At 42.5% G+C, this 27,512-nt stretch overlaps 1 protein-coding gene across 1 annotated transcript in view; it reads right to left on the bottom strand.

Moving 5' to 3' along the window:
- LOC148517226 (uncharacterized) overlaps nt 1-27,512 on the bottom strand; it is a 62,670-nt gene that overhangs the window by 16,440 nt on the left and 18,718 nt on the right. Inside the window, exons 3-11 of the mRNA XM_088478962.1 lie at nt 16,053-16,616; nt 12,790-12,913; nt 11,796-11,915; nt 8,906-8,980; nt 7,982-8,166; nt 7,404-7,470; nt 5,900-6,039; nt 5,209-5,379; nt 1,037-1,253 (exon numbers count right to left, since the gene is read on the bottom strand). Coding sequence (XP_088335088.1) covers nt 1,037-1,253; nt 5,209-5,379; nt 5,900-6,039; nt 7,404-7,470; nt 7,982-8,166; nt 8,906-8,980; nt 11,796-11,915; nt 12,790-12,913; nt 16,053-16,616 — 1,663 coding nt within the window. The remainder of the gene's footprint in view (nt 1-1,036; nt 1,254-5,208; nt 5,380-5,899; nt 6,040-7,403; nt 7,471-7,981; nt 8,167-8,905; nt 8,981-11,795; nt 11,916-12,789; nt 12,914-16,052; nt 16,617-27,512) is intronic.

The following is a 27,512-nucleotide window of genomic DNA, read 5'->3' on the forward strand; positions in this document are numbered from 1 at the left end:
TCCCGGCATTAGAGACTGGTGTAGTCTCCTTTTATTATAAATGGGGCGCTTATATTAAGTCGCTCGACTCCTCCACACATTCGAAAGTGTTAAAAGCGTTTGAGACCACAACCTTGTATTTTTATAGAAATGTGACATGATAAATGATGCCTGGTTAGATGCTTAATGTATTTTGTTATGTCAATATGATTGGCAGGGGCTGATTTGGACCATGTTCGGAATAGCTTCACTTAGGAACATTTTTGTTCATAGAGACAGCTCATTCTTAAATATTACATGATTGAATAGTTTCCTTCCCCCCCTTTTTTATGTTCCCCCTCCATTATTTTTCCCTTTTTCTTTATTTTATTTTATATTTTTTATTTTATTTTTTACGTTATTTCTATTGTATTTGTACTATAGTGCAGTTCATGGTATTGTGTATTTAAATTTTTGAATATATGGTCAAATATTTGACTTCGAAAGTTGGAATCATTATTATTCCAGTGAAGGAATTTGATGTATATTTCGAACATACGCACAATTTGTATGGTTCTTTTATACTACTATTTTGAAATTTGTACATTTTGTAAAAAAAAAAATTTTATATATATATACTGTTGTATTGTATAATGTTTTATTTGAAAATAATAAATAGATTTTCAAAAAAAAAAATCAAAGATTCCTTTAATTCATTCCAACGTTTTGGCGAACACCCCCGTCATCAGGGAACAGTATATATACAGCACTGCCTGCACTACTGTAAATTACCTAAATGTGGTCCTGGACCAATATTGGATTAGTCCACATGTGGCTCCAGCTGTTCTGGGACTACAAGAAGCTGCAAACCTAGAAGTCCTATGGGCAGATCTTAGTCCCAGGGAAGCAGAAACTTGCCCCAATGAGGGTAAGGTGAGATGGCTGGGGGTCTGTGTGTGTGTGCAGAAAGGAGGCCTGCTGAAAGAGAGCTGCTTGAGCAGACAGGACAGGGAGTAGGTGTGCCCGCGGATAAACAGCCAAGAAAGAGTGCATGCACTGCACCAACACACCGGGATACCCACTGGTTAGTGGTGGGAAAGCAGAGTGCGATCTCCATCGCCTCTTCCTCAGACTCCGGTCTGTCCAGCAAGTCCAATTCCTCCACCCGGACCAGACATCGAAGGAGAGCGTCGGCAGCGGGGGAAGCAGGGGGAAGGCATTCTGAGCCTGGGACAGCCTTGGGACACTTGTAACCAATATCAACTTCTGTCATCAGCCAGAGAGCAGCAGCCATCCTGGAGCACGGAGACAGTCCAGGAAGGGGTGTGTGTTGTGGCCTCTCTGCCTAAGTTCTGCTCACCTGCAGCTGCTGCTGAGGGCGGGGACCTCAACAAACTGCTGAGCCGCAGAGAAGGCTCCCCCCGATTCCAAGTTTAACTCTTTCCAGGCCAAAAACTTTAAAATTCTTGACAATAGTTGGATGTTCTTTGTGGAAGTGTCTCGCGACTGTTGTAAGTTGTTTATTGCGTAAAATGTCTATATATGCATTTCGGATGTTGCTGATATGTTCCAATGTTCTTTGTTTTAATATTTTTGTTGTTATCCCGACATACTTCATGTGACATGAACAAGTTATGCAGTAGATGACATTAGATGTACGCCAATTGATGAAGTCCTTGATTTTTATTTTTTGGCCATATTTATCTTTTACGAATGTTTGTTTGATAATATGTTCACAGGCTTTACAAGCCCAACATGGATAGGTTCCATTAGTTTTAGTTACAACTGGTGATGACCTTTTGAAATGGCTATGGACCAGTCTATCCCTCAAATTTGGCGAGCGTCTCCAACTGATGGATACCTCCTTGCCCAACCTTTGAATTAAATTTTCATACAGTCGACAAGTTAGCATCATAGCCATTGGCTTAATAATATCCCCAATGGTCAATTAAAGAGAATTTGTAGAAAGTGCCCTAAAAAATAAATGTTATGGAACAGGCCAACAAACCAAGAAAAAAAACTTATTTAATACTAAAACTTAAGAAATTTAAAGTGTAGACAGGAGAGATCTTCTGGCTCCTGAACCTAAAAAAAGTAAAAAATAACAAATTAGGATTAGAATTGGCATTATTATTTATGTACAAACTTATATACAGGAAGGTGGCAAATCTTAAAAATATACTAGTAGTAAATGCCATACATACAGATCTAGGGAGAGGTTTGATTAAATTTAAAGGGTTTTAAAGGTGTGGATTTTGCTTGGCCTGTAAAACCTGTACAAATACAGAAATCAAACCTACTAAACATGCGAGAAACTGGAAACATTGGCACAGTTTTTTGTAAAGCATAAATACCTCTTCCATATTTGTTGTTGGACACTTTTTCCACAATGTGTGATTATTGTTTGAAGTTTAGACCATTTTAGCAGTTCGTGGCATTGTGTGAAGCACCATTGTCGTCATTTTAATGCATAATATTGATTTTACATAAAGAATCTGTGATCTATGTTAACTAGGCTACATCAACCCCCTGGATGTTATATGTATGAAGTGGAACCCACACAAACCCCCAAAATAGCTGTTCCAAATCAAGGTACACTCTATACGTACTACACTAAGGGGCATTGTTACACCCCTTTATGGTGTAATTGAGACTCACCTACTAGTGATGGGTTTCTACTCCTCCTCCTGACCAACGTCATTGCTGATATATCACAGGTATCAGCCGGGCTAGGAGAGTCTAAGATGACAATTGTTGGCCGCTGATGGTACTAAAGGGCCTTTCTCCCAGCTGCAGATTATAGATAGTTATCTGGCATAAAGCAGCAAGGTGGTATGCTTAGCTTTAGCTGTTTGGAGCTCTGGGCTGAGCTGCCTGGATGTGGGGCCAACACCTGCTAAGGGTTGCAGTCAGTGATGTGAGATGGAAGAGTGGACAGGAAATCAAAGTATTGGGAGAGATAAGATGAGACAAACAAGAAGACAGAGATTTTATTTTTGCTTCAGTTAATAGATCTATAAGTATACAAGAAGGACACTACATTATACTATAATCAAAAAGTCTATTAGAGATAAACTCCTTGTGTAGGTCATCCAGGTAATGTCTATCATTGATACTTTCTTATTCAAAATCCTATACATATATTTGTATTACAATGAAGTAGATGATAAAACTATCACTGCAGCCTATAATCTAATAAATTACATCTTTAATATGTGTGGGAATTACATCCCTTTCCTCCTGGCTAATGCAACAAAGATTTGATAAATATCATACACGATATATTGAATAGACATAGGCTTTATAATGCATGTGAGCAGAGAACAATGACTAGTATGTCCCTGCTCTCCTACATACCAGCGTGTAGAATATTAATTCCAATACACAAACATCAGCTAAGTTATGGTCTTATGCAAGGGCAACAAACAAACCTGACTGAAGCCGGAGCTCCCCTTTAGATGAGCAGCTTATGTTTTTGAGTTCTAATAATTAGTGGTCAGAGGGGATAAGTGATATTATAGCATAAAATGTCTTACAAAGAAGAGGGTAATGAAACTCCAGTTAATCAGTGCTAAGGGGGTAATGTAAATCCCAGAAAAGGAAACATTCCCAACACAAATGTAGTCTACTAATAGGGCTTCTGTTACATTACAGCTCCCAAAACGGGGAAAATACTAGAACTTTGCACAAAGCCCCCTGGATGTATCATGTATGACGCGGAACCCATACAATACCCAAAACCAAATACATAATGTTCCAGTCCATGCATACTGCACCTAGGGGGCACTGTTGTGCTTCTGTCTTTTCTATCCTCTAAAGCAGATGGCGTATCTGAGTCTCACCTGGGAGTTTCTGCCTCACTGTATGATAGATGACACAGGATTAGCAGGGTTATGAGTGCCCAGCCTGGTGATCTGTGGTTGCTGATGGTCAGCAGAAGATGGTGCGACAGGGCCTTTCTCTTGGTCGCCAGTCCTGGGTGAGCCGCAGTCAGCAAGGTGGAGTTTTGATCTTCATCCTCTTGGGGTACTGGGTAGAGGTCCCTGGCTGTGAGGACACCTCATCGTAGTCCCTGAGGGTTGTAGGCAGTGATGTGTGATGAAAGAGATGACAGGAAATGGGAGGATTGGGAGTGACAAAAGGAGGACAAACAAGTAGACAGAGACTGCATCAACATAATTCAATCTATAGATCTATATAAAAAAAAGGATCAGGAAGACTCTACTATAATTCGAAAGTCTATTATATATAAACTCCTTTGTGCGTCATCCAAATATATGGAATTTACATTGGGGTAATATAAATTGCATGAAAGGAAACATTCCCAATTCATATGCAGTCAGTGTTCGCCTGGAGCATAAAGAACCCACGAGGGGAATGCAGTGGTTGGAGTTCATGCTTAAGGGGTGTAACCAGCAACCAGATGGGGTGTGGCCAGCATCCACAGAGGTTTAGCTAACCATTAGAGAGTGCATGATCTGCACCCCTTTATAAATATATAGAGCAATTACTGATAGTGCATGCATAATAATGTACCAGATTGATAACAGCAATGCACTGTAGTGAATATACCATAGTCCTGGGAATACAGTATAATGTATAATAATTAAGCACGTGATGGTGATGCTGTCTATATATAATCACATTAATGCACTGTACATGTGATAGGGGACCCCTTTACTGATGGCCAGTGTCTAAAATTCAATGAGAACTGCTCTTACCACTGAGATGACTTCATTGTAGGTTAGAATGTATGCAGAGCTATAATGCCATTCCAATTACTGGAGGGAACTGTGTTCAATATGTTAAAGCTGACAACCAATAAGAGGAGAGGACATGGGTGGGTCGTGAACGCCCACTTTGGCAGGAGGGTGAATCTTGGTGTAGTTTCTATAGAAGTGAACCAAGCACCCATGTTCATCCATGGTCCAGCTCCACCAGGTACTGTAACTGACCCTCTAATAGAGTAACAATGTATATTTCGAGTGCACTGTCTGGAACCTGGCCCCTAAAGAGGTGGGACCCTCAAGCAGTGGGATTTCCCCTGTACCCAATTGGACCAGGGCGCAGTGACCCCAAACATCAGCTGGAAACTACTAGACATTAGCACAAAGCCCCCTATATGTATAATGTAGACAATCCCACAAACCAAATGCACAACTTTCCATTTCATGCAAACTGCACCCAGGGGGCGCTGTTGTGCTTCTATCTTTTCTATCTTCTACAGGAGGTAGCGTATTTAAGTCTCACCTGGGAGCCATGCGCTTCTGCTTCTTCACCTCACCAATGTCACTGCGGTCAGCACATGATGGTATGGCAGGGCCTTTTCCCCAGCCGCAAGTTCTTGGTGAGCCAGAGGGAGCAGAGTTGTGCGCTATGGATAAGCAAGGCTGAGATTTCATCTTCATCCATTTGTAGCTCCTGAGGATTGAAATCAGTGATGTGAGGTGAAAGAGCGGACAGGATATGGAAGGATTGGGAGAGACAAAGGGAGGACAAACAGTCTGAGAGAGACTGCATCCACGTAAGGTTTTTATTTTACATAATATAGATAAATTGCTATGTGTGTCATCCAGATATACAGTATATATAAATTACTGATGATTTCCTATCCAAAATCCCATAATATCTGTATTAAAGTGACTATGAAATTATCACTGCTGCCTGTAATCTAATAAGTGACATCTACAATGTGTAGATTTTATATTATAAACATCAAACATGAGATGAGATCTAAATGTCTTTATTAGACCAGAGTTTCCCAAACTCCAACATAACCATCTAGGTTTTATGGCTATCCAGGCTAATACAATCTACCCTATGCTCATCTGAAGGGACTCAATGATAACAATGTCTGGCTTAATAATCATCACCGTCTTGTTGGTGCCTGTGGGAAGTATTTCTCACCCTCCCACAATTACTATATGTAGAAAGGACTCACCGTGCCAGCTGCTGGGTACTCCTCATGCTCTCTGGGATGACCAAGGTAGGCTGGAGAGTAGGAGGAGCTGCTATTCCTGCTAGCTGCTGCTGCCACGCCGGAGGAGGCTGGACCTGCTGTGCGCCACTGGGACACACCTGCTGTGATGTAAAGAGTCTAATTAATTAATGATTCTCAGCGCCTGATTCTCACTTGCTGGGAAACTCTCAATACCGTCCTGCAGCAGAATAATGTGAGGTGTTGCTTACCTCGTAAAAATAAATAAGAAACCAAAGAATTCTGCGCTGGAGTGTATACTTATAATCAACACTGATGCAAAACACATTAATCCGTATACATATAATTAAAAAGGATAATAATATACAATTGTGTGTAAAAAAAACAGATGACTAGTGCAAGTTTTCATATGACAATTGCAAGTGCAATGAAACACTATGTGTGTGAATAATCACACTCTAATATCATAACAAGTAGCTACATAAATGCTAAATGTATCAAAAGATGCATAAAAATAGATCTGATTCGAAAGTTAAAATATTCTAAGACAAAAGCTCAAAAAAAGTTCAAAAGCCAGTGTATGTATATTTCTCACTCTTACTTATGACTTGTAGTTCTTCTGCGCGTAAAGTAACACTGGGCAATATCAAACCACCGCAATATTACTTCCGATATATTGAGCTGAGGGATGCAAGTCCACCAGATCACAGGGACCGAGAGTCCCGACAGCGTGTTCAGGGTCTCAATGGGATTGGAGGGGCGTCCCCCTCGTAGGTTACTATTACCTATCTCTGTGTCTTGCTTGGTAGAGAGATGTGCTGGACCTCTATTGATGGCAGCGGAACTTACTCACAAGGCCGCCCCTGGGTCCCGTTTCTCACTCCAAATGGCGCAGCTTGCCGTTAGCTACAATGTTCAGTTAGGAGGTGAGGAGGTTGCGGTGTATCAGGGAGTAGTATCAGGAACAACAATGCGTTTTGGTCACTCCTGTGACCTTTTTCAAGTATCTATTTCAATCTAGGGTTTAGATTTATTTTGCACTTCTCTACAAATGTTTAGTGAGCCACATTGGCTTTAATCTTGCAGAGAGGATAGATAGATAGATAGATAGATAGATAGATAGATAGATAGATAGATAGATAGATAGATAGATAGATAGATAGATAGATAGATACATACATACATACATAGATACATACATAGATACATAGATACATACATACAAGTGTTTTGGTTTGGATGTAGTTTTGGATTTCTTTAAAATTGATAAAACATCTAAACTCATGTAATATGGACCTGTGTACAAGCAATCCAAAACCCGAGATTCGTTTTTTAAACCCGAGTTCCGAACTTACAGCAGACCTGAGCCATGACTAGGTTCTACTCGGAACCAAAATCTTTGAACACAATCTTTGAAACTTGAAATCTTTGAACACAGTTAGACCACTACAGAATACAACGCAAAATTACAGCTAAAAACTGAGCATAGAAAATGGGTGTATCTCACCTGCTTTACCTGAGATAGGGTGCTAGGCCTCTTGCAGATCTCCATACTCTGGGAACAAGACTTTACACTGTGGAGAGATGTCAAGGAAAGCAGGAGCCAACAGTGATATAGAGAGGGAAAAGGAGGTGTCATAGAGAAAGAGCGTTGGAATTTTGCATTGAGAAGAAGACGGGAAATCGAGAAAGAAGACAGACACAACATTACTGAGTGAACTTTCGAAAGCTATACAAAGAATATTATGCCCTATACCAAGAATACAGAGGGGAGGTTCTATTAAATTACACCATATCCACCACCATTCAGTAAACCAAATATGGATATACAGCTCCACCCACTGATATATCAGCTGACCCCAAGCAACCGCATATTACCCATAAAGATACATTTCTAGGACCCCTCTATCCCACCCATGAAATAGCCCTATATGCAGTAACCTGAGCTCTAAGTGAACCCTGATTTACATTTTGGACTGGTTACGATTACAGTTTGGAAGTAACTCTGTTAATTTTGCCTGTTTCCTTATATTGCTCCCACTATGTTGCCCAATCTCCCAACAAGGCACCAAAAGAAATCCGTACTATGAGCTGAGTGGGCCATCCAGGAGGTGGGCCATGGTGACAAACGGATGTCTCAGTGCCTCACTAGGTGTTATTCGCTTAGTTGCATCTATGGCCATCATTTTCTTCAGAAGATCAGTGAGTTGTTGTCTGTCTGCCCTCTCGGCTAGCATGTTACTGCCTCGTAGATCTGTTGTCATATTCACCTGCAGAGAGACCAAGCGGGCATGTAACCTTAGTAACACATTCTGTCCATCTAAATCTTTACCTGTAAGTCCTCAGGCATCCCATATTCACTCACTGCCATTGGCTCTAACAAGACCTTTGGGATAAGTCTTTGCCCCTCTACTATGGACATCCAGAGCTGGAAACTCTAAAGCCAAGCAATTCCACATACTGTTCCCACCAGGCGCACTATGGCAGCCAACAGCTAAGTATAAAGCTGGGTACACACTAGGACGACGGTTCGGCCACCTGGCCAACCCGCCGTTCTGACGATTGGTAAATGCATACACACTTACCAATCATCGGCCCGATGTGTGGTGACTGACATCACAACGGGGCGGGCATTTACATGTGCCCACCCAGTTGAGCTGTCAGTCACTGGCGACCTCTGCAGCAAGTGTTTGGGCGATCGGCTGACTGTCCATATACACAGCGCGATGCACCACTATGTCTGCTAATATATTGGGCATTAGCTGTGCTGCACAGCCTGTGAATGGCGTCGTTCACAGACATATTGCCTGTACACACTGGCTAACGCACACATAATATATTGGCCATTCAGTGGATATACCGACCAGTATGTACCAAGCATGAGGTTCTCCTAGTCTATCTAGGTGGAGGATGTCACGTTTGTAGAGCACACAGCAGTTCCACACAGTGTCTAGATGCACCCTTTAAAGCGAACCTATACAGCCCAAACATTGTCCCTTAGGAAAGTACCTTCGCCATGTCATCCAGACAGGTAAATATATAATATCTGGTGTCCTGGGATCCACGACCATATTCATGAGGGGTCTAAATCAATGAGAAAAAAACTGTTAGAGGGCAATAAACAAGTGCTGGGTATTGGAGTAGTGGCAACTTCATGTAACTTTAGTAAGATATATACAGTATACTGTAGCAGAGCAAACCATGAAATCCATAGATGTCAGATTACTGTTATTTATACTGTTAGATTATTTGTTGGGAATTTGCTCATTGGCATACTTATGTATATATCTGTCCTACATCGCATATCCGCAGCAGTAGTGTACTACAGACTCTCGTTATCAGCTTCCGGAGCTCAGACTATCAGCTGTGGCGCAACTGGACACTTGGACGTTCAAGTTGGATTAAAAAAAGATGCTTTTCTGCGTAAAATAAGCATTTTGCTTTTGTGCATGCAAATATCACCCCTTGCGATGCCCTACGAGTAAACAAAAATATGGGCGTGTTGGTGTATATGTTATTTACAAAGACTGGGACCTATATGCGTCTTTCAGTAAACTATCAGTAAAATCGCTAGAAAAGAAAATGACAATGATGAGCGGCTGCCATGTCTGAAGAGGTGCTTCTATCGCCCATGAGGAACTATCGGCATGTTGTGATGTACCCAACTCATCGTGGTTCACAGATTGCATCTTTTTCGGAAGCAATTTACTGGTTTAAGTGAAAATTGCTCCCAACTCAACCTGACTCCTCTCTCCGCATCCACTTGTGGCAATGTCCTCTTTTAGGTTGTTTCAGTATCTCATTAATTGCACACCTTATGCTCCTCACTTCATGTTTGAATTTTCCCTTTATTTTCCTGTACTTGCTTTAAAATCAACAAGCAAATTGCCGTTATTATTATATTCAAATCATCATTAGAATCCTTGAGGTTATTTTCTCTTTGCTGGGAATGAAATGATGGAACATAGTGTAAAATTAAGTGTACTGCAATTGCCATGAGTGATGAATGGACATTTCAGGGACATCAGTATTTGGAAATAGATTATACTGTACATCACGTTCTGTTTGATGAGACTCTCAGGATCAGGTAGCTGTGTAATTGTCGTACTTATAGTAGATATCTCGGCTTATTGTCACAAATGAAAAATAGGAATGGCGCTCGTCAATAAGCAGCTATTTGGAGGAGAGTGATAACCTCCCAAATGATGTACAATATAAAAAGTAGTGAAAACAGCGCTAGTGGGTATCTGATAATTAATTAATTCAAATAAAATTGTGGCTTGGTCAATACATAAAAAACTATTTATTTAAGATAAGTATCTCTGTACTAATTGTAAAAAATAAAATATAATTACAAAATATATGGCTATTCAATGATATAATGCCGATCTTTTATTGTGCTTATTGAATATTCATATATTTTGTCATATTTTATTTTTATCATTTTTTTATTACAATTAGTACAGAGGTACTTATCTTAAATAGTTTTTTTATTATATTAACCAAGCCGCAATTATATTTGAATTAATTAATTATCAGATACCCACTAGCGCTGTTTTCACTACTTTTTATCTCGGCTTATTGTAAAGTATTACATCACATCCAAAATGTAGTTCCTGAGCCCCTTCCTTAGATTAGACTTCACATAATTAAGGGCCCCATTTAACAATGCGACATAACCCCTTTAGCTCTCGCCAGAGGGCTTATGTCCTCCTTACAGTATTTAACAGACAAACTACTGTTTGTCACTATATAGATGGAAAGAGTGATGCAGATCCCATTGTCCCGGTAGCAGCCTTTCCGGCTCCAGGGAAGCATTCAAGGCATTGCTGAGTTCCCGCTGGGTAAAAGTGTTATGCACATGTGCAGACTGGCGATCGCACATGTGCATAACACAGTAACCCAACGCTGGTAGCGATAGGCTGCCAGGAACAGAGCGGAGGACCCCTTTGGCGAGCAGATGATGTCGCTGGACCTCTCAGGAGGGGTAATTAATGTTAAATACCATTGCCAGTAGCATAATTTGTATCACAGTGATGCTAACGAATATGCCACTGGTAATAAGATTAGATGTTAACTGGGAACCTAAGTCTTTTCAATATTTAAAGGATAATTTAATATACTGCGTTTCCCCGATAATAAGACCTACCCCGAAAATAAGCCCTACCCTTACTTTTGAAAAACGGTCCAAAATAAGCCCTACCCCGAAAATAAGCCCTAACAAAATCCCCATTTGGTCCGGTCCCTGCGCTACATTAAAATGCCCCCAGCTCCGCCCTCCACATGAAATGGATGCCACTGTTAAAGATTTAACAGTGGCATCCAATCACAGCTGCAGCGTCTCACTCTCTCACAGTGAGGGTGCGGCAGCTGGCGTGCGTGGCAGCGTCATTTACAGCAGCGCTGCGGAGGAGAGTAGAGAAGATTGGGTGCACTTCTTCTGCAGGAAATGGAAGTGCAAGAAATCCAGGCAGGAATTCGGGGTATAGACACTTATGATGATGTTGTTGAAGAAGATGACATGACCATTTTTGAATAAAGGCAGATTTTTTTTGTTCACACTCACCTGTTTATTGAAATTGCTGTCAATGTTAATGAAAATAAGCCCTACCCCGATAATAAGCCCTATGGAGTTATTTTGACCCCCCCAAAAAATAAGACAGTGTCTTATTATCGCGGACACAGGGTAGGAGTTGCTTCCACAGCACTGTACGAAGTAAAGTGGCACTTGACACTCCTCTGGGCATAACTAGAATCTGCCCGCCCATGCGTGGAGCTAGACACGCCTCTTTCCCAGAGCAGGACATACCCCATGGGGCAAATATGCATTAGTTAAGCTGACAAAACGGCTGACTAAAATCGGCAAAACATTATGATTTAAAAATGAAACTCTTCACACCTTCAGTCTCCACAGAGGACTACGAGAGTCACCATCGCATTTAAAGAACTTGGTGGTCTTCGTTCCAGATGTAAGCATATTTATTGCCGGAAGTCCCTGCGTCTCGCAGATGTATCTGATCTGTGCGGATGGAGATGGTACAAATTATTACACAAAAAGCAGAACAGGAACTGGGTCTCACCACAGGACACTGCAGCACACAAGTTACAATAGTCCCTAATTCATAAGGGAAGACTCAATTAGCTGCAGTTTGTGTCACGACTTCTCTTCTCCTGGGTAAAGTGCCCGGAGATATTAAATTAGCCACCCGCAAACAACCCGCACACAGCAGTTAGCGCTTATTTCCGATCGCACCCTCCGGAAGATGTCGCTGTCAGGAACACAACTTGGGCCTACTTCAGAGGTGAAACCAGATGCAGCTGCAACTTTTGGCGATCGTCTGACTGTGAGTTTATGCAAATGCTGCTACAAAGTTCCTCCCTGGTGTACATCCATGTGACCAATGTGCAGGGACTAAGATGCCCACTTTCAGCATCTGTAGACTCTGGAATACTGCCCGGTGCAACCATTGGTTGCACCATCAAAACTTGCACCAAACCTTATGGCAGATGCTGATTTACCGTATTCAATTAGTTTCCCGCGATACTTTTTCGCATGCCGGGCTTTTCGCCATCTTCACCTGTTTTAGGTGCGGAAACTTTTCGCACGCGCCCCTGTGATTCACCGCATTCAATCACAACAGCGCCTTTATGTGTACAGGGGCGCCGAGTTGGGGGGAGTGGGTACAATTTACCCGGGCACGGACTTCCAGAGGGGCCCGGGTCCGGCGCCGCCCCCCCTCCCTTTCTCCCTCCTCCCTCTGCAGTAGCCCGGATGCAGTGGGAGATTGCTCTGGACTGCGATTTCAGCACTAATACAATTCAGAGACATAATAATAATAATACAGTGTATACATCACATAGAAAACACGATTACCTGGCACATCACCACCCACCTGGTCGTATTCAGAGGCCCCAGGGTATAGGGGGCGACCCAAAAACAGCTCGGCAATGATACATCCAAAAGACCACATGTCAATGGCTTCACAAAATGGTAACCCCAGGATGATCTCTGGAGACCTGCAAAGTTCAGAGGGGGGAGAGGGAGAGGGAGACATACAGAGAAATTGACAGAGAAACAGACAGAGGCAGATCCAGAGAGAGAGAGCGCGGAAGGGGGAAGAGTTACATGTTAAACACTGTTCTATAGCATAAAACAAATCACGGTGAAAACTTGATGAGTATGATTGTAAGTAAATACAGACACTAATTTATAGCCTTAAATCCTTTAGAGGTAGACAGGTGTAATACAAAGGTGACATAGCCAAAGCTGAGCACTTCTTCTTGCACCCTATATATACTGTTCTTAAGAGACATACAGATGTGTCCCCGTACATCTAAACTCAGACGACTTGCCTGGTGTGAGTGAGCCACCCGGTCCCATGCCACTCTGCTAGCATCAGGTGTCTTTTTTGCCGAAAATGTATCTAAATGGCATAGCGATGTGACTAGGGCGCACGAACAGACTGTGCTGATTCATTTTATATGTGACAAAAGCTGCGGTCGCTACATTGCAGCACACTGTATACAGACTCCGAGACTGCCGCACACAGATATATATGTCGCATATCAAATTAATCAGCACAGTCTGTTTGTGCACCCTGGTTGCATGGCAATGCCATCTAGATGCATTTTCGGCAAAAAGAAAAGATGCAAAAAGACGCCCTCCGTTGGCAGAGTCTCATGGGACCTGGCGTGCCAAAGGGGCTTTTTGCTGCGACTAGAGCAAAGATGTGTAAAGACACATCTGTATTTATCATTGCTTGGTTATGGCCCTGCAAAATTATCGCCACATATCATGGCAATTTGGGATGTTTTTTTCTGGGACATTTAACATTGTGACCAACCCCAACATGAAACAGTACCAGCAATTACATCAAGGAGTGCCAGCAGTAACACCAAGCAGTGCCAGCAGTAACACCAAGCAGTGCCAGCAATTACATCAAGGAGTGCCAGCAGTAACACCAAGCAGTGCCAGCAATTACATCAAGGAGTGCCAGCAGTAACACCAAGCAGTGCCAGCAATTACATCAAGGAGTGCCAGCAGTAACACCAAGCAGTGCCAGCAATTACATCAAGGAGTGCCAACAGTAACACCAAGCAGTGCTAGCAATTACATCAAGGAGTGCCAGCAGTAACACCAAACAGTGCCAGCAGTAACACCAAGCAGTGCCAGCAATTACATCAAGGAGTGCCAGCAGTAACACCAAGCAGTGCCAGCAATTACATCAAGGAGTGCCAGCAGTAACACCAAGCAGTGCCAGCAGTAACACCAAGCAGTGCCAGCAATTACATCAAGGAGTGCCAGCAGTAGCACCAAACAGTGCCAGCAGTAACACCAAGCAGTGCCAGCAATTACATCAAGGAGTGCCAGCAGTAACACCAAGCAGTGCCAGCAGTAACACCAAGCAGCGCCAGCAATTACATCAAGGAGTGCCAGCAGTAACACCAAGCAGTGCCAGCAATTACATCAAGGAGTGCCAGCAGTAACACCAAGCAATGCCAGCAATTACATCAAGGAGTGCCAGCAGTAGCACCAAACAGTGCCAGCAGTAACACCAAGCAGTGCCAGCAATTACATCAAGGAGTGCCAGCAGTAACACCAAGCAATGCCAGCAATTACATCAAGGAGTGCCAGCAGTAACACCAAGCAATGCCAGCAATTACATCAAGGAGTGCCAGCAGTAACACCAAGCAGTGCCAGCAATTACATCAAGGAGTGCCAGCAGTAACACCAAACAGTGCCAGCAGTAACACCAAGCAGTGCCAGCAATTACATCAAGGAGTGCCAGCAGTAACACCAAGCAGTGCCAGCAGTAACACCAAGCAGTGCCAGCAATTACATCAAGGAGTGCCAGCAGTAACACCAAGCAGTGCCAGCAATTACATCAAGGAGTGCCAGCAGTAACACCAAGCAGTGCCAGCAATTACATGAAGGAGTGCCAGCAGTAACACCAAACAGTGCCAGCAGTAACACCAAGCAGCGCCAGCAATTACATCAAGGAGTGCCAGCAGTAACACCAAGCAATGCCAGCAATTACATCAAGGAGTGCCAGCAGTAACACCAAGCAATGCCAGCAATTACATCAAGGAGTGCCAGCAGTAACACCAAACAGTGCCAGCAGTAACACCAAGCAGTGCCAGCAATTACATCAAGGAGTGCCAGCAGTAACACCAAGCAGTGCCAGCAGTAACACCAAGCAGTGCCAGCAATTACATCAAGGAGTACCAGCAGTAACACCAAGCAGTGCCAGCAATTACATCAAGGAGTGCCAGCAGTAACACCAAGCAGTGCCAGCAATTACATGAAGGAGTGCCAGCAGTAACACCAAACAGTGCCAGCAGTAACACCAAGCAGCGCCAGCAATTACATCAAGGAGTGCCAGCAGTAACACCAAGCAATGCCAGCAATTACATCAAGGAATGCCAGCAGTAACACCAAGCAATGCCAGCAATTACATCAAGGAGTGCCAGCAGTAACACCAAGCAGTGCCAGCAATTGAAAGAAGCAGTATTCGCAATTACAACAAGCAACAGTGTCAGCAGTTACACCATGCTCAAAATTCTGTTGGCCTCTCATATAGTTCTTGTAGGAGACTAATGGTGCATACAAACGGTCAGATATGTCAGATGATCGATGAACGATTTAACGATTTTTACCAATGATTTGAACAATTTTACAAACGATTTGAACGATTGAACTATTTCAGACTGTATTAAAATGAATGAAATCGACCAAATCTGACTGCAAACACATCAGATGTCAGTATGGTTCAGGGCAAATTTGAGGAAAAATGACTTCACAGAAAGGGTAGTGTATAAGTGGTATAGCCTCCCATCAGAGGTGGTAGAAGCTAAGACCGTAAAGCAATTTAAAAAAGCTTGGGATAGACATAAGGCTGTCCTTACAATAAGGATATCCGTACAAAGAACTAAGGATCAAATATGGTTTGAGGTTTCCATAAGATTAAAAAAGGGGTAAACTAGGTAGGCTAAGTGGTTCTTATATGCCTTCAAATTCTATGTTTCTATATTACATACCACTAGTACATATATACTGATGGCGGGCATAGGAGTTTAGCAGAATGATTCACTGTAAGTGGGGAGGACCAGCCCTTGTCCAGGAAGTAGGGTCTGTCTACAACTGATCATGTCTCACCTGTAATATCTGGTTGTTATGTAGCTGGAGCGCACTGCGTTGGACACATCAACGGCAGATCCAAAATCAATGACCTTCACTCTGTAGGGCTGCCTGACAGGGTCAACTAGCATGATAATCTGAGGCTTAAGGTCAGTGTGGATGATGCCCATGCTTTTCAGCTTTACTAATGCAGTGGCCAGCTGTTGCAGGACTGGCCGGATGTGTAGGAGCGGTAGTGGCCTGTACTTGTTCTGCTTCATAAACTCATGAAGGTCCTGCTCCAGCATCTCAAATACGAGGCAGATGTGGTTATGGTGGTGAAATTTCTTATAGGCTTGGACAATATTGCATTCATGAGCTCTGTTCTTGCTGAGCCGTGCCAGTATGCCTGCCTCAACCTGGCCCTGTCTGGCAAAATACGGGCTGCTCTTCAAAATTTTAACTGCCACATTTGTACTGGTGTCTCTTTTGAGGCATTTCACTACCTGTCCAAAGGAGCCTCGGCCCAGAAACTCTAAAACTTTGTAGCTGTTTTTCGAGGAACAGAGAGTTTCATCTTGGACAAGACGGTAATTTTCATCACTGTTATAGCAAAAAAATATAAGGGACAAGTTTACTAATGCAGAATTCTGCACTTCTCAAAGTATAAAGGATAAATTTAAAAAGTTTCAGAGCTGTAATGTAAAAAAATTTCATTATTATTGTAACATTTTTTTATTTCGCACCGTCATTTGTCAATAGAAACACTTGCAAATCATTATTACTTAGGAGCCTATTTATTAACATTATTTTTAATAAAATAAGTGAAAAAGGGTGTTTTCACAACCTTTTCACGTTATTTAGGATTGCATAAATTTACTAAAGGGCAATTGGAGTAGAATTCGTAAAATTCTACTCCAAGCACTAATTATTACATATTTTTAGTAAGTAGATCGCATTTCCCATAATTGTAATGGGAAATGTGACTGCCCAGATTTACTAAAAATAAAATGTGAAAAAATAGCAGGGGGAAGCCCTGTGATAATAATGCCACCTGGAGATAGTGTTATCCAGGGTTTACCCTGGTTCCCTGACTCCTGCTCGGCTCTAACAGGCTGAGTAGAGCTGGTAGCCGGCCCCAGTAATTAGCTAAACAGGCCACAAGCTGATCACTGCAAGAAACAAACTGTTCAAACATAGCCTTAGGCTATGCTGATATAGTTGATATAGGCACTCACTTTTTAGTACGGATGTGCAGACTCTGATTAGTTCAGAATTTCCCGCCAAATTCAGGTTTTTTTCCCGCCAAAAATTGGGTCTCAGAAAGAGGCAAAACATCATCTTTCATGGACAAACATCATCTTTCACTGACTTTTCTCCAGGAATGATGATGTTTGTCAATGAAAGATGACTTTTGCCTCTTTATGAGACCTGATTTTTGGCGGGAAAAATCCGAATTTTTCTGTAAATGTGACAGACAACATAGGGCGTGATTCAGAGGTGGACGCAGTGCAGATATGTGCGCAGTTCCAATGTCTAAGTACTGCGCATGTGTCCGAGTTGCACCGCACATACATCCCGATTCCCTGCGCACAGACAAGCAGCACAGAATTAGACACAGAGGGGTAAATTTACTAAAGGTCAATTTTAAATCGCTCTAAATCGATGTTGTGCTTCAAGGGTTAATTCCAGTCTTTACTAACATTTGAAAATCAATATAAAAAAATAGTTAGTAAAGGTGCGATTTAGCCACTGAAACACAACATCGATTTAGGATGATTTAAAATCGACCTTTAGTAAATTTACCCACCTGTGCCCGATTTGGCCCCTGAAAAATAACATCAATTTAGAACGAATTAAGATTGATTTAAAATCGAATTTTAGTAAATTTACCCCAGGGTCTTAGGGATCTATTTACTAAGCAGTGTTCGGAGACAGAGTGAAAAGTGATAAGAAAGTGATAAGGTGCCAGCCAATCAGCTCCCAACTGTCATTTTTCAAACACAGCCTGTGAGATGACAGTTGGGAGCTGATTGGCTGGCACCTTATCACTTTTCACTCTGTCTCCTAACACTGCTTAGTAAATAGACCCCTTAGAATTTTAGTGGCTGTTTCTGGGAGGAAACGGGGGTGGTGAAGCCGATGTGGGGGTGCCGCTGAAAGCGGCTGCGATGAAAGACACAGCTGCTCACACTGGAGGCCATACTCAGCCGGAGACACTGCACCCGCCATAGGGCTGGTGCTAGTTTCAGTGGTGGGACCCATGATGTGCTGATGGTGTCTCTAAATGCGCACAGAGACAGAAATGCACAGTCTTAAGACGCTGTAATCGGATGCGGTATTAGCATAAAGACGCAGGTGCAACTGCGGCAAAAGGTGCAGACGCGGCTGGGTCTGTGTCCATCTCTGAATCAGGCCCACCGTGTAGTAGAATATTGTATTATATATAACATGAAATCTCCGTACACACATTATTGGATAATGGCTAAACCTAATATAAATTAGGAGGTAAGCATTTGTAAAGGCCAAGTATAAAGTGTAAAACACCCTCATCCCAGCCCCATTGTGTTGGCCTGTCCTTAAACCTGCCCCAGATCACCCGCTTTCAGTACCTTTGTGAAGAGGGTAACACTAATTTAGCAATTGACATTTTCACCAATATTATGAAATAATAGCTTAGTTCTGTAGGCTGAGCATTACTGCACACGTATATATCACACCTAAGGGTCAGGGTTAGCAACCCATTGTACACAGTGTCAGACGGAAAAGTAAATATGCGTCAATAAAAAATTCTAAATTTCTAAATCACTAAAATGGTGGAAGTCCCCACATCCGTCAGTGCACAATGGGTTCGGGTTTATATATCATTCTCCTGCTATACTCAGCTGTGTAAAAAATACCTTAAAAACTACTGTTCTTTGAAAAAGATGTTGGAGTTATCATCCAGCAGACAAAATCATTGACTTACTCATGTTTCTGTGCTTTTCGCTTGGGTAGTTTAGGCTGATCCATGTAACGTGTGCGGCTACTCTGGATTCTGCTCATAAACTGCAGGTTTGTGCTATTTTTCATAGATGTGTTGATTGTATTTGGTAAATTGCCTAGAAACATTGCAATAAGCCCTGTGACATCACAATGGAATCCTTCCAGTGCAGCCATTTTACTGGTCATATGTGGCTGAAACTTAGGCCAGAATATTTTCTTCAAAGGGTTGTAACTTGGTGACTGACAGCACAAGGGCGCTGATGAGGGGGAATCTTAATTACCCGGGCCTCTTGAAGGGTCCCAGCAGAAGCCCCAGCCATCTGTTGAGGGGTACAAATGTCCCCCTATGCAGCACACAGCACTGCTTCGCGGCTCCATGCATAGTATTTACCATTATCATTTTTTCTGTAGGTGGGGTGTGGCCAGATTTGGTCACGCCCCCTTCAGTTGATAGCCGTGAGATATACAAAGACCAAAAGAAACTCACTTTATGGGGCACTCTTGATTAAATGTATATAATGTAATGATGAGTGTAATTAAAACATAACCTTTATTGTTGAATTCTACTAAGAAAGAAAAGGATGTATTATATAATCTGGTGACATTATAATGACGAAAATAATGATAAGCACTCAAATATGGGAAAATAATGACAGTCGAAATTTTAAGGATAAATTGCACCTCCAGTGAGTGATTTGGCAGTTTTATCCTCAGGATTGTACCCTCCCCTCTAAGTTAATCAGTAAATCTTGGTAAAAGCAAAGTAGAGGTATATACAAATATGTAGTATATTAAACTAGCAAATAGGTCAATCACTCATGTCAAATTTAATCGGACCTTCACATTTTGCTAAATGGGTAAATCCTGAGCACTTGGACTGTATATAAATTATCTGACTCAAGCAAGAAACTGCTGGATTCGATCAGGTAAGTGTTGGTTGTCACACATAGATCCTATACCACAGCATATTCTAAAATCTGATCCCAGTGTTTGCAAATTTATACATGAAAGTACAAATACACAGGGGTCTATTTACTAAGTAGTGTTAGGAGACAGAGTGAAAAGTGATAAGGTGCTAGCCAATCAGCTCCCAACTGTCATCTCACAGGCTGTGTTTGAAAAATGACAGTTGGGAGCTGATTGGCTGGCACCTTATCACTTTTCACTCTGTCTCCTTACACTGCTTAGTAAATAGACCCCACAGTATTAGATCGGAGAATCCTGAATACTTGGACTGTGTGAATGCCTAGTGAATCAAACAGTGGCTATTGATATACAGTAATAGGATCAGATAAAATTCTGATGGTCACACATTAGTTATATATCACAGCATATTTCTGTAAATCGATCCCAAGAAGAGGTAAGGAAAGATGGTGTAGGTAAAGTACAGCATCCAAAGCAAAGTCCTGGTCACCTTCTGCTGTCTAGGGTCATCTTGAGCGGACCCTAGATGAGAGAGGGACCCCGGGCAATGCCGATAGAAATAATAGAAGGTGGGAGGACACTGACCTGTATTGGTGTTAGGCTGGCCTTGTTGCTAGTGCAGTGCAAGGACAGGATGTGCCGCCAGGAGAAGTCGCTGCCCAATGAAGCAGAAATACCTGTGTCCACTAGAGTCAGAACAGTCCTGTCGGTAACACTGCCTAGGTTGCTCCCCGCTGTACCAAAGAGCCGTATAACGAGGACGCGTGTTTCGCCCTGCGGGTTTGCTCACCATGTGCCTGACATCGCTTTTAGGTGACGTCCCTTAAATCCTCAGAACGCCCAATCCAAACATGAGTAAATCTGTCCATTATCAACAGTTTCTCAAGTGTTTAATCTGTTTAACCTTATTTTTGCCAGTGTCGATTATCTCCTATATAGCTTGTCAAATAAATATATATCCTACGCCACATGTACATGTCTTAGCTGAAAATGCCTAAGTATGAAAGAGCAAATGCTATATAGAAAATATAATGTACATGTAATATATAAACTACATTTAGTAACCAGACATAATTTAAGGAGTATAGCATATGAAGATTCCAAGGCTGTGCAACGATGAATTATAACAATACAATGTTAGCCCATACAGTTTGGGGAGCCATATATATACATATGTATATAACATATATATATATAATATATATATATATATATATATACACATATATCCATACATGCACGGGAGGATAATTTCCTGTAAAAAGGTACCAGTCGTATATAACATATATAGCGTATATGACGCTAGGTGCCCCCAACCTAGGTGATATAGTGGGGTCTCTACATTTAAAACGTGTCTAATGTGAAACTGGCCCCTGTGTTACCTCTAGTTTCATGTGATTCTTTCCCCATATAACTAGGAAAGACTCTTGGTGAAACAAAAATGTGGTGTACAGATAACAGAAAATAAATAATGAAGAATATAAGTACAATATCAAATGTGAACTATAAATTACTATCAAATATGTAAAAAAAAAAAAATTAAAACATTTGTTAATAATAAAATGTATTGGAGCTGATTCTGAGTCGCACACGATGCTGATACTACTGAAGCACTAATGGTCAATATCTTTGAACTGCGCATGCGACTAAGATGGCATTAGTCTCAGGCGCGACTACGGCAAAAGTCGCTAAACCATTCGCAGTAAGGTGTGACTATGAATCAGCCCCATTATCTTCTAATAAAGACATCAATAAATCCTCTCCTAAAACTTGCATGTAATACTACTATATTACCTATACAAACAACAATGTCAGAAATCTATAACAATAATAAGCACTATTGTGCATACTTCCCGGTTGCCAGGTCTCATAAGATCATATCCATGATGTCACTGTAGGCTTCATAAACACTAACAATTGCACTGCTACCCTATACAACAGTCTTCCCAGGGACGCATATAAACATGAAAAAGTATCTCACCATTAGAGATGGTATATCCCCAAAAGTCTGCTCTTCAGTTTGGAGTGAAGTCTATTAAATATGAACCGTTCCAATGTTTATAGCACAGTATCCTCCTTGCCGTTACATTCAAAGCTTTTTCCCTCTTCTGCAAGTGGCATATAAGGGTTGGACAGCTGATACATGAGACCTGCTTGTGATCTGGAATACTGGTACCGTCCGTCTGGGGTCTCTGTGCCACCTGAGCTCACGGCTTTTCTTTAATAATAAGTAAAGGTGCATGAAACCAAAACGAAGCTGTTTCCTATGATAAACCACAGGATCTGTAAAAACATCAACATGTTTCTTAATTAACGGAGTTTCAAATCGTATAAGTAACATTTTTAGTTGTACTTCGGAATAGACCATCTGCCCATTTCCAAATGCCAGCTTAGCTGTTCACTGGAATTCCTGAGCATTCATCAGAATCTTTACACTTGTAACCTGTACCATTTTAATTATTTAAATTTATTATGTTCATTTACAGATGTGTCCACATATATCTATCCTCTGTGCGCTACAAGTTGCGCCACACATATAACGCGGGAGCGCATAGCGTCTTTTCATGTGGCTTTTTCCCTTTAAATGCGTCTTATTTGCAAAGTGATGTGAATAGGATTTACAAGCACTCAGTCAATTGCTTACTGGAATGCATCAGTATATAACAGTATATAGATGTGTCCAAATACATCTTACTTCCTTGCGCTTTAAATGTCCCTTCTAGTCGTGACTCGGTAGCGCCAAGCGTCTTTTTGTAAAAGGGGAGTAGTGGTATCAATGCACGTATACCACTTCTCCCCCATGTTTTATTGTGGGGTTGGGTGGTAAATGTGCCATCCAATGTATGAACAGTCAGTGGCACTCACCATTCCAACAGCTGCAGCTATCAATATCAACAATTGCAGCTGTCGTTCCCCTGTCACCACATCAGGGACAGCACTGTCCCTGCTTTGGCGGCTGCCAACTCCGGGCGGTATGTGTGATCTTGCGCATGCCCATTGGAGCCGGCAGGAAGGTGAGACACAGTACATCAGCACTCCTCCATTCTGGCATATGAGATGTTAATACATCTCACCGTGCTGCTTCCTGCTTCACCTCGGTAAAGATGCAAAGCAGGAAGAGTAATAACGGCACGATCTGTGCCGCTATAATACATCTCCTCCATTGTAATGTAGCATTTTGCATGCAGATACACCCGCAGTAACAGCATAAAGGCATGCTGCAAATCATTTTAATCAGCATAAGCTACTTTTATATCCTATTTGCATCGCTGTACGAATAAGACGCATTTTAAGGGAAAAAGTTGCACAAAAAGATGTTCAGCACTACAGAGTCATGCCACACAATGGCGCGACTAGAAGGGCTGTTTAACACGCAAGGAAGATTTATGTATGACAGGGCCGCAACTGGGGGGGGCTAAGGGGGCACGTGCCCCGGGTGCTGGACTTGAAGGGATGACAAGGAGAGGCTGCCAAGGTGGGGCGGCCCCAGGTAGTTGCACGTGTGGGTTTGGGCCACATGCCGGGACATGCAGAGAGCCGTCTGCAGCCCTGCCTTGAGAGACACAGCGCAGCCATCAGTCTAATGTGACGCCGGTCGCAAACCAATCAGCAGTGGCTGCCGGTCCTCGAGCTCCAATCGATTCGCAACAGGCACCACATTAGAAAAAGTGGCACTGACCAATCCCGGCATGTGCCATTTCCGTCCCGACCCGCGCCGCCTGAGCTCACCCACCACGCATCACCAGCAGCTAAAAGGAGGGAGCTGGCTTACTGGGAGATCACATTTTAATGTGAAAGTCTGATTTTAATAGTATTTCATCTTTCAGTTCTGGGGGGCTGCTGTCACTGGGTGGGCATGACTGTGGCATGATGTGTAGTAAGGGGCCTTACTGTGACATAATGTGTAGTAAGGGGCATCACTGTGACAATGTGTAGTAAGGGGCATTACTGTGACATAAGGTGTTCCCTTAAGGGGCCTCACTGTGACATAATGTGTAGTAAGGGGCCTTACTGTGACATAATGTGTTCCCTTTAATGGGAATTACTGTGACATAATGTGTAGTAAGGGGCCTTAATGTGACATAATGTGTTCCCTTAAGGGGCATTACTGTGGCATAATGTGTAAGGGGCCTTACTGTGGCATAATGTGTAAGGGGCCTTACTGTGACATAATGTGTAGTAAGGGGCATTACTGTGACATAAGGTGTTCCCTTAGAGGGCATTACTGTGGCATAATGTGTAAGGGGCCTTACTGTGGCATAATGTGTAAGGGGCCTTACTGTGACATAATGTGTAGTAAGGGGCATTACTGTGACATAAGGTGTTCCCTTAGAGGGCATTACTGTGGCATAATGTGTAAGGGGCCTTACTGTGGCATAATGTGTAAGGGTCCTTACTGTGACATACTGTGTAAGGGGCTTTATTGTAACATAATGTCTAATAAGGGGCCTGTGACATAATGTGTAGTAAAGGGCATTACTGTGACATAATGTGTAGTAAAGGGCATTACTCTGACATAATGTGTAGTAAGGGGCCTGACTGTGACATAACGTGTAGTAAGGGGCCTTACTGTGACATAATGTGTAAGGAGCCTTACTGTGATATACTGTGTAAGGGGCCTTACTGTGACATAATGTCTAATAAGGGGCCTTACTGTGACATAATGTGTAGTAAAGGGCATTACTGTGGCATAATGTGTAAGGGGCATTACTGTGACATAATGTGTAGTAAGGGGCATTACTCTGACATAATGTGTAGTAAGGGGCCTGACTGTGACATAATGTGTAGTAAGGGGCATTACTGTGACATAATGTGTAGTAAGGAGCATTACTGTGGCATAATGTGTAAGGGGCCTTACTGTGACATAATGTGTAGTAAGGGGCATTACTGTGACATAAGGTGTTCCCTTAGAGGGCACTACTGTTGCATAATGTGTAAGGGGCCTTACTGTGGCATAATGTGTAAGGGGCCTTACTGTGACATACTGTGTAAGGGGCTTTACTGTGACATAATGTCTAATAAGGGGCCTGTGACATAATGTGTAGTAAGGGGCCTGACTGTGACATAACGTGTAGTAAGGGGCCTTACTGTGACATAATGTGTAAGGGGCCTTACTGTGACATACTGTGTAAGGGGCCTTACTGTGACATAATGTCTAATAAGGGGCCTTACTGTGACATAATGTGTAATAAAGGGCATTACTGTAGCATAATGTGTAAGGGGCATTACTGTGACATAATGTGTAGTAAGGGGCATTACTCTGACATAATGTGTAGTAAGGGGCCTGACTGTGACATAATGTGTAGCAAGGGGCATTACTGTGACATAATGTGTAGTAAGGAGCATTACTGTGGCATAATGTGTAAGGGGCCTTACTGTGACATAATGTGTAGTAAGGGGCATTACGGTGACATAAGGTGTTCCCTTAGAGGGCATTACTGTGGCATAATGTGTAAGGGGCCTTACTGTGGCATAATGTGTAAGGGGCCTTACTTTGACATACTGTGTAAGGGGCTTTACTGTGACATAATGTCTAATAAGGGGCCTGTGATATAATGTGTAGTAAAGGGCATTACTGTGACATAATGTGTAGTAAAGGGCATTACTCTGACATAATGTGTAGTAAGGGGCCTGACTGTGACATAACGTGTAGTAAGGGGCCTTACTGTGACATACTGTGTAAGGGGTCTTACTGTGACATAATGTCTAATAAGGGGCCTTACTGTGACATAATGTGTAATAAAGGGCATTACTGTAGCATAAGGTGTAAGGGGCATTACTGTGACATAATGTGTAGTAAGGGGCATTACTCTGACATAATGTGTAGTAAGGGGCCTGACTGTGACATAATGTGTAGTAAGGGGCATTACTGTGACATAATGTGTAGTAAGGAGCATTACTGTGGCATAATGTGTTGCAAGGGGCATTACTGTGGCATAACGTGTTGTAAGGGGCATTACTGTGTCACAATACCACACATCCTTTTTGTGCTCTATGTTGTTGTTGTGGGGGGGCACCAAATTACTGTCTTGCCCGGGTGACAGAAATCCCAGTTTCGGCCCTGTGTATGAGGACACATCTGTGTCTTATGCTGACTTCACTAATAAGGGCAACTTTTTCTACCAATTGTAGGCATTACCACCTCTCCTGGGAAGCAGATTTCTGCATTCACTTCTTTGATTTCTAGCCACATAAAAAGGTTAGAATGTACATTTAGAACTTCTAACTAATAGATAAACTGCCATTTTACAGTGAAATCACACTTACTACTTCCTACCAGGACAGGTAAAGGGGTGTGCGAGCAGTTATCAGGACGGAGAGCCCTGGGGGCGGCACAGTTGCTGCCCCACGGCAACCTGCATTTGGCTTGTAGGATGCCTGGAACGGGTTATTTGGATGCTCCAGGCACGCACCCTGCAATCTGCATTCTAAGGATGCTCTGGGCACTGCTGTACTTCCTGATGCCAGCAGTCCCACCCCCTCAGCATGATGTCATCGTGTTACATGTTCAGGGGGAGGGGATGGCACAGGATGCAAAATCGCCCTGCTCCTGCACTGCTTCCTACATCTATTCATCCTTTACTTGCAACATGTTGTACACTGGAAGTTAAAAAAAGACACATGACCAGTTTTGTTGCATCACTGCAATTAGCTTACACCTTCCTTTCCAAAATATCTAAATACTAATCCTTATTTTTAATGCTACTTTTACCTTCTTTATTTCAGGGACATAGAGGAATAGGCCGGAGGTTTCCGGACTATAGTTTGACAGTAAAAAGGTCAACAATGTCTAGATAGACACCAGATGTTCGACAGTCAAAAGGTCAACTGGGACAAAAGGTCGACACACTAACAGTAGACGGGTACAAATTGTCAACAGGGTCAAAAGGTCGACAAGAAAATGGTCTACACAAAAAAATGGTCAACACCATTTTTTGGGTTCTTTTTAGGTTTAGGGTTAGGAACTTACCCCGACAGTTAGGGCTAGGCACCAGGAGGGAGGGTTAGGCACCAAGAGGAGGGTTAGGGTGAAGATTAGGGCTAAAAATATAAAAATAATATGTCGACCATTTTCATGTCGACCTTTTGACCCTGTCGACCAGTTGTACCTTTAGTGTGTCGACCTTTTGTCCCAGTCAACCTATTGGCTGTCTAACATCTGGTGTCCATCTAGACACTGTCAACCTTTTTATTGTGTCGAAACCGTATAAATTGGTTGCGATCGCTTAATTGCGCACGAATCGCAACATGACATCCATTGGACGATTTGATCGTCCACGGCCATTTTATGCGAACACAGGCTCCCGCCGCATTTGCGCATGCACTTGCGCACGCGCAATTGCACATGCTCGCTATACATGCACACGCATCCCATGCCCCCGCAACTCGTCATATTGTGAATGGTGAGCCATGCTTCTGTGCTCACAACAGTTAAGCGCCATTTTTACATTACATAAACACATAAAGTTAGTACAGCAATACTGTTTAAATACTGTTTTGCGTTTCAATCGCATAGCCAGCTTTTAAGTATTATTGTCGGAAACCTTACCCCGACGGACAGCAGCCTTTCCTTACAATAAACTTATATCC

Source organism: Taudactylus pleione, unplaced genomic scaffold (genome assembly GCF_031769625.1).
Source record: "Taudactylus pleione unplaced genomic scaffold, aTauple2 ptg000225l, whole genome shotgun sequence".
NCBI lineage: Eukaryota > Metazoa > Chordata > Amphibia > Anura > Myobatrachidae > Taudactylus > Taudactylus pleione.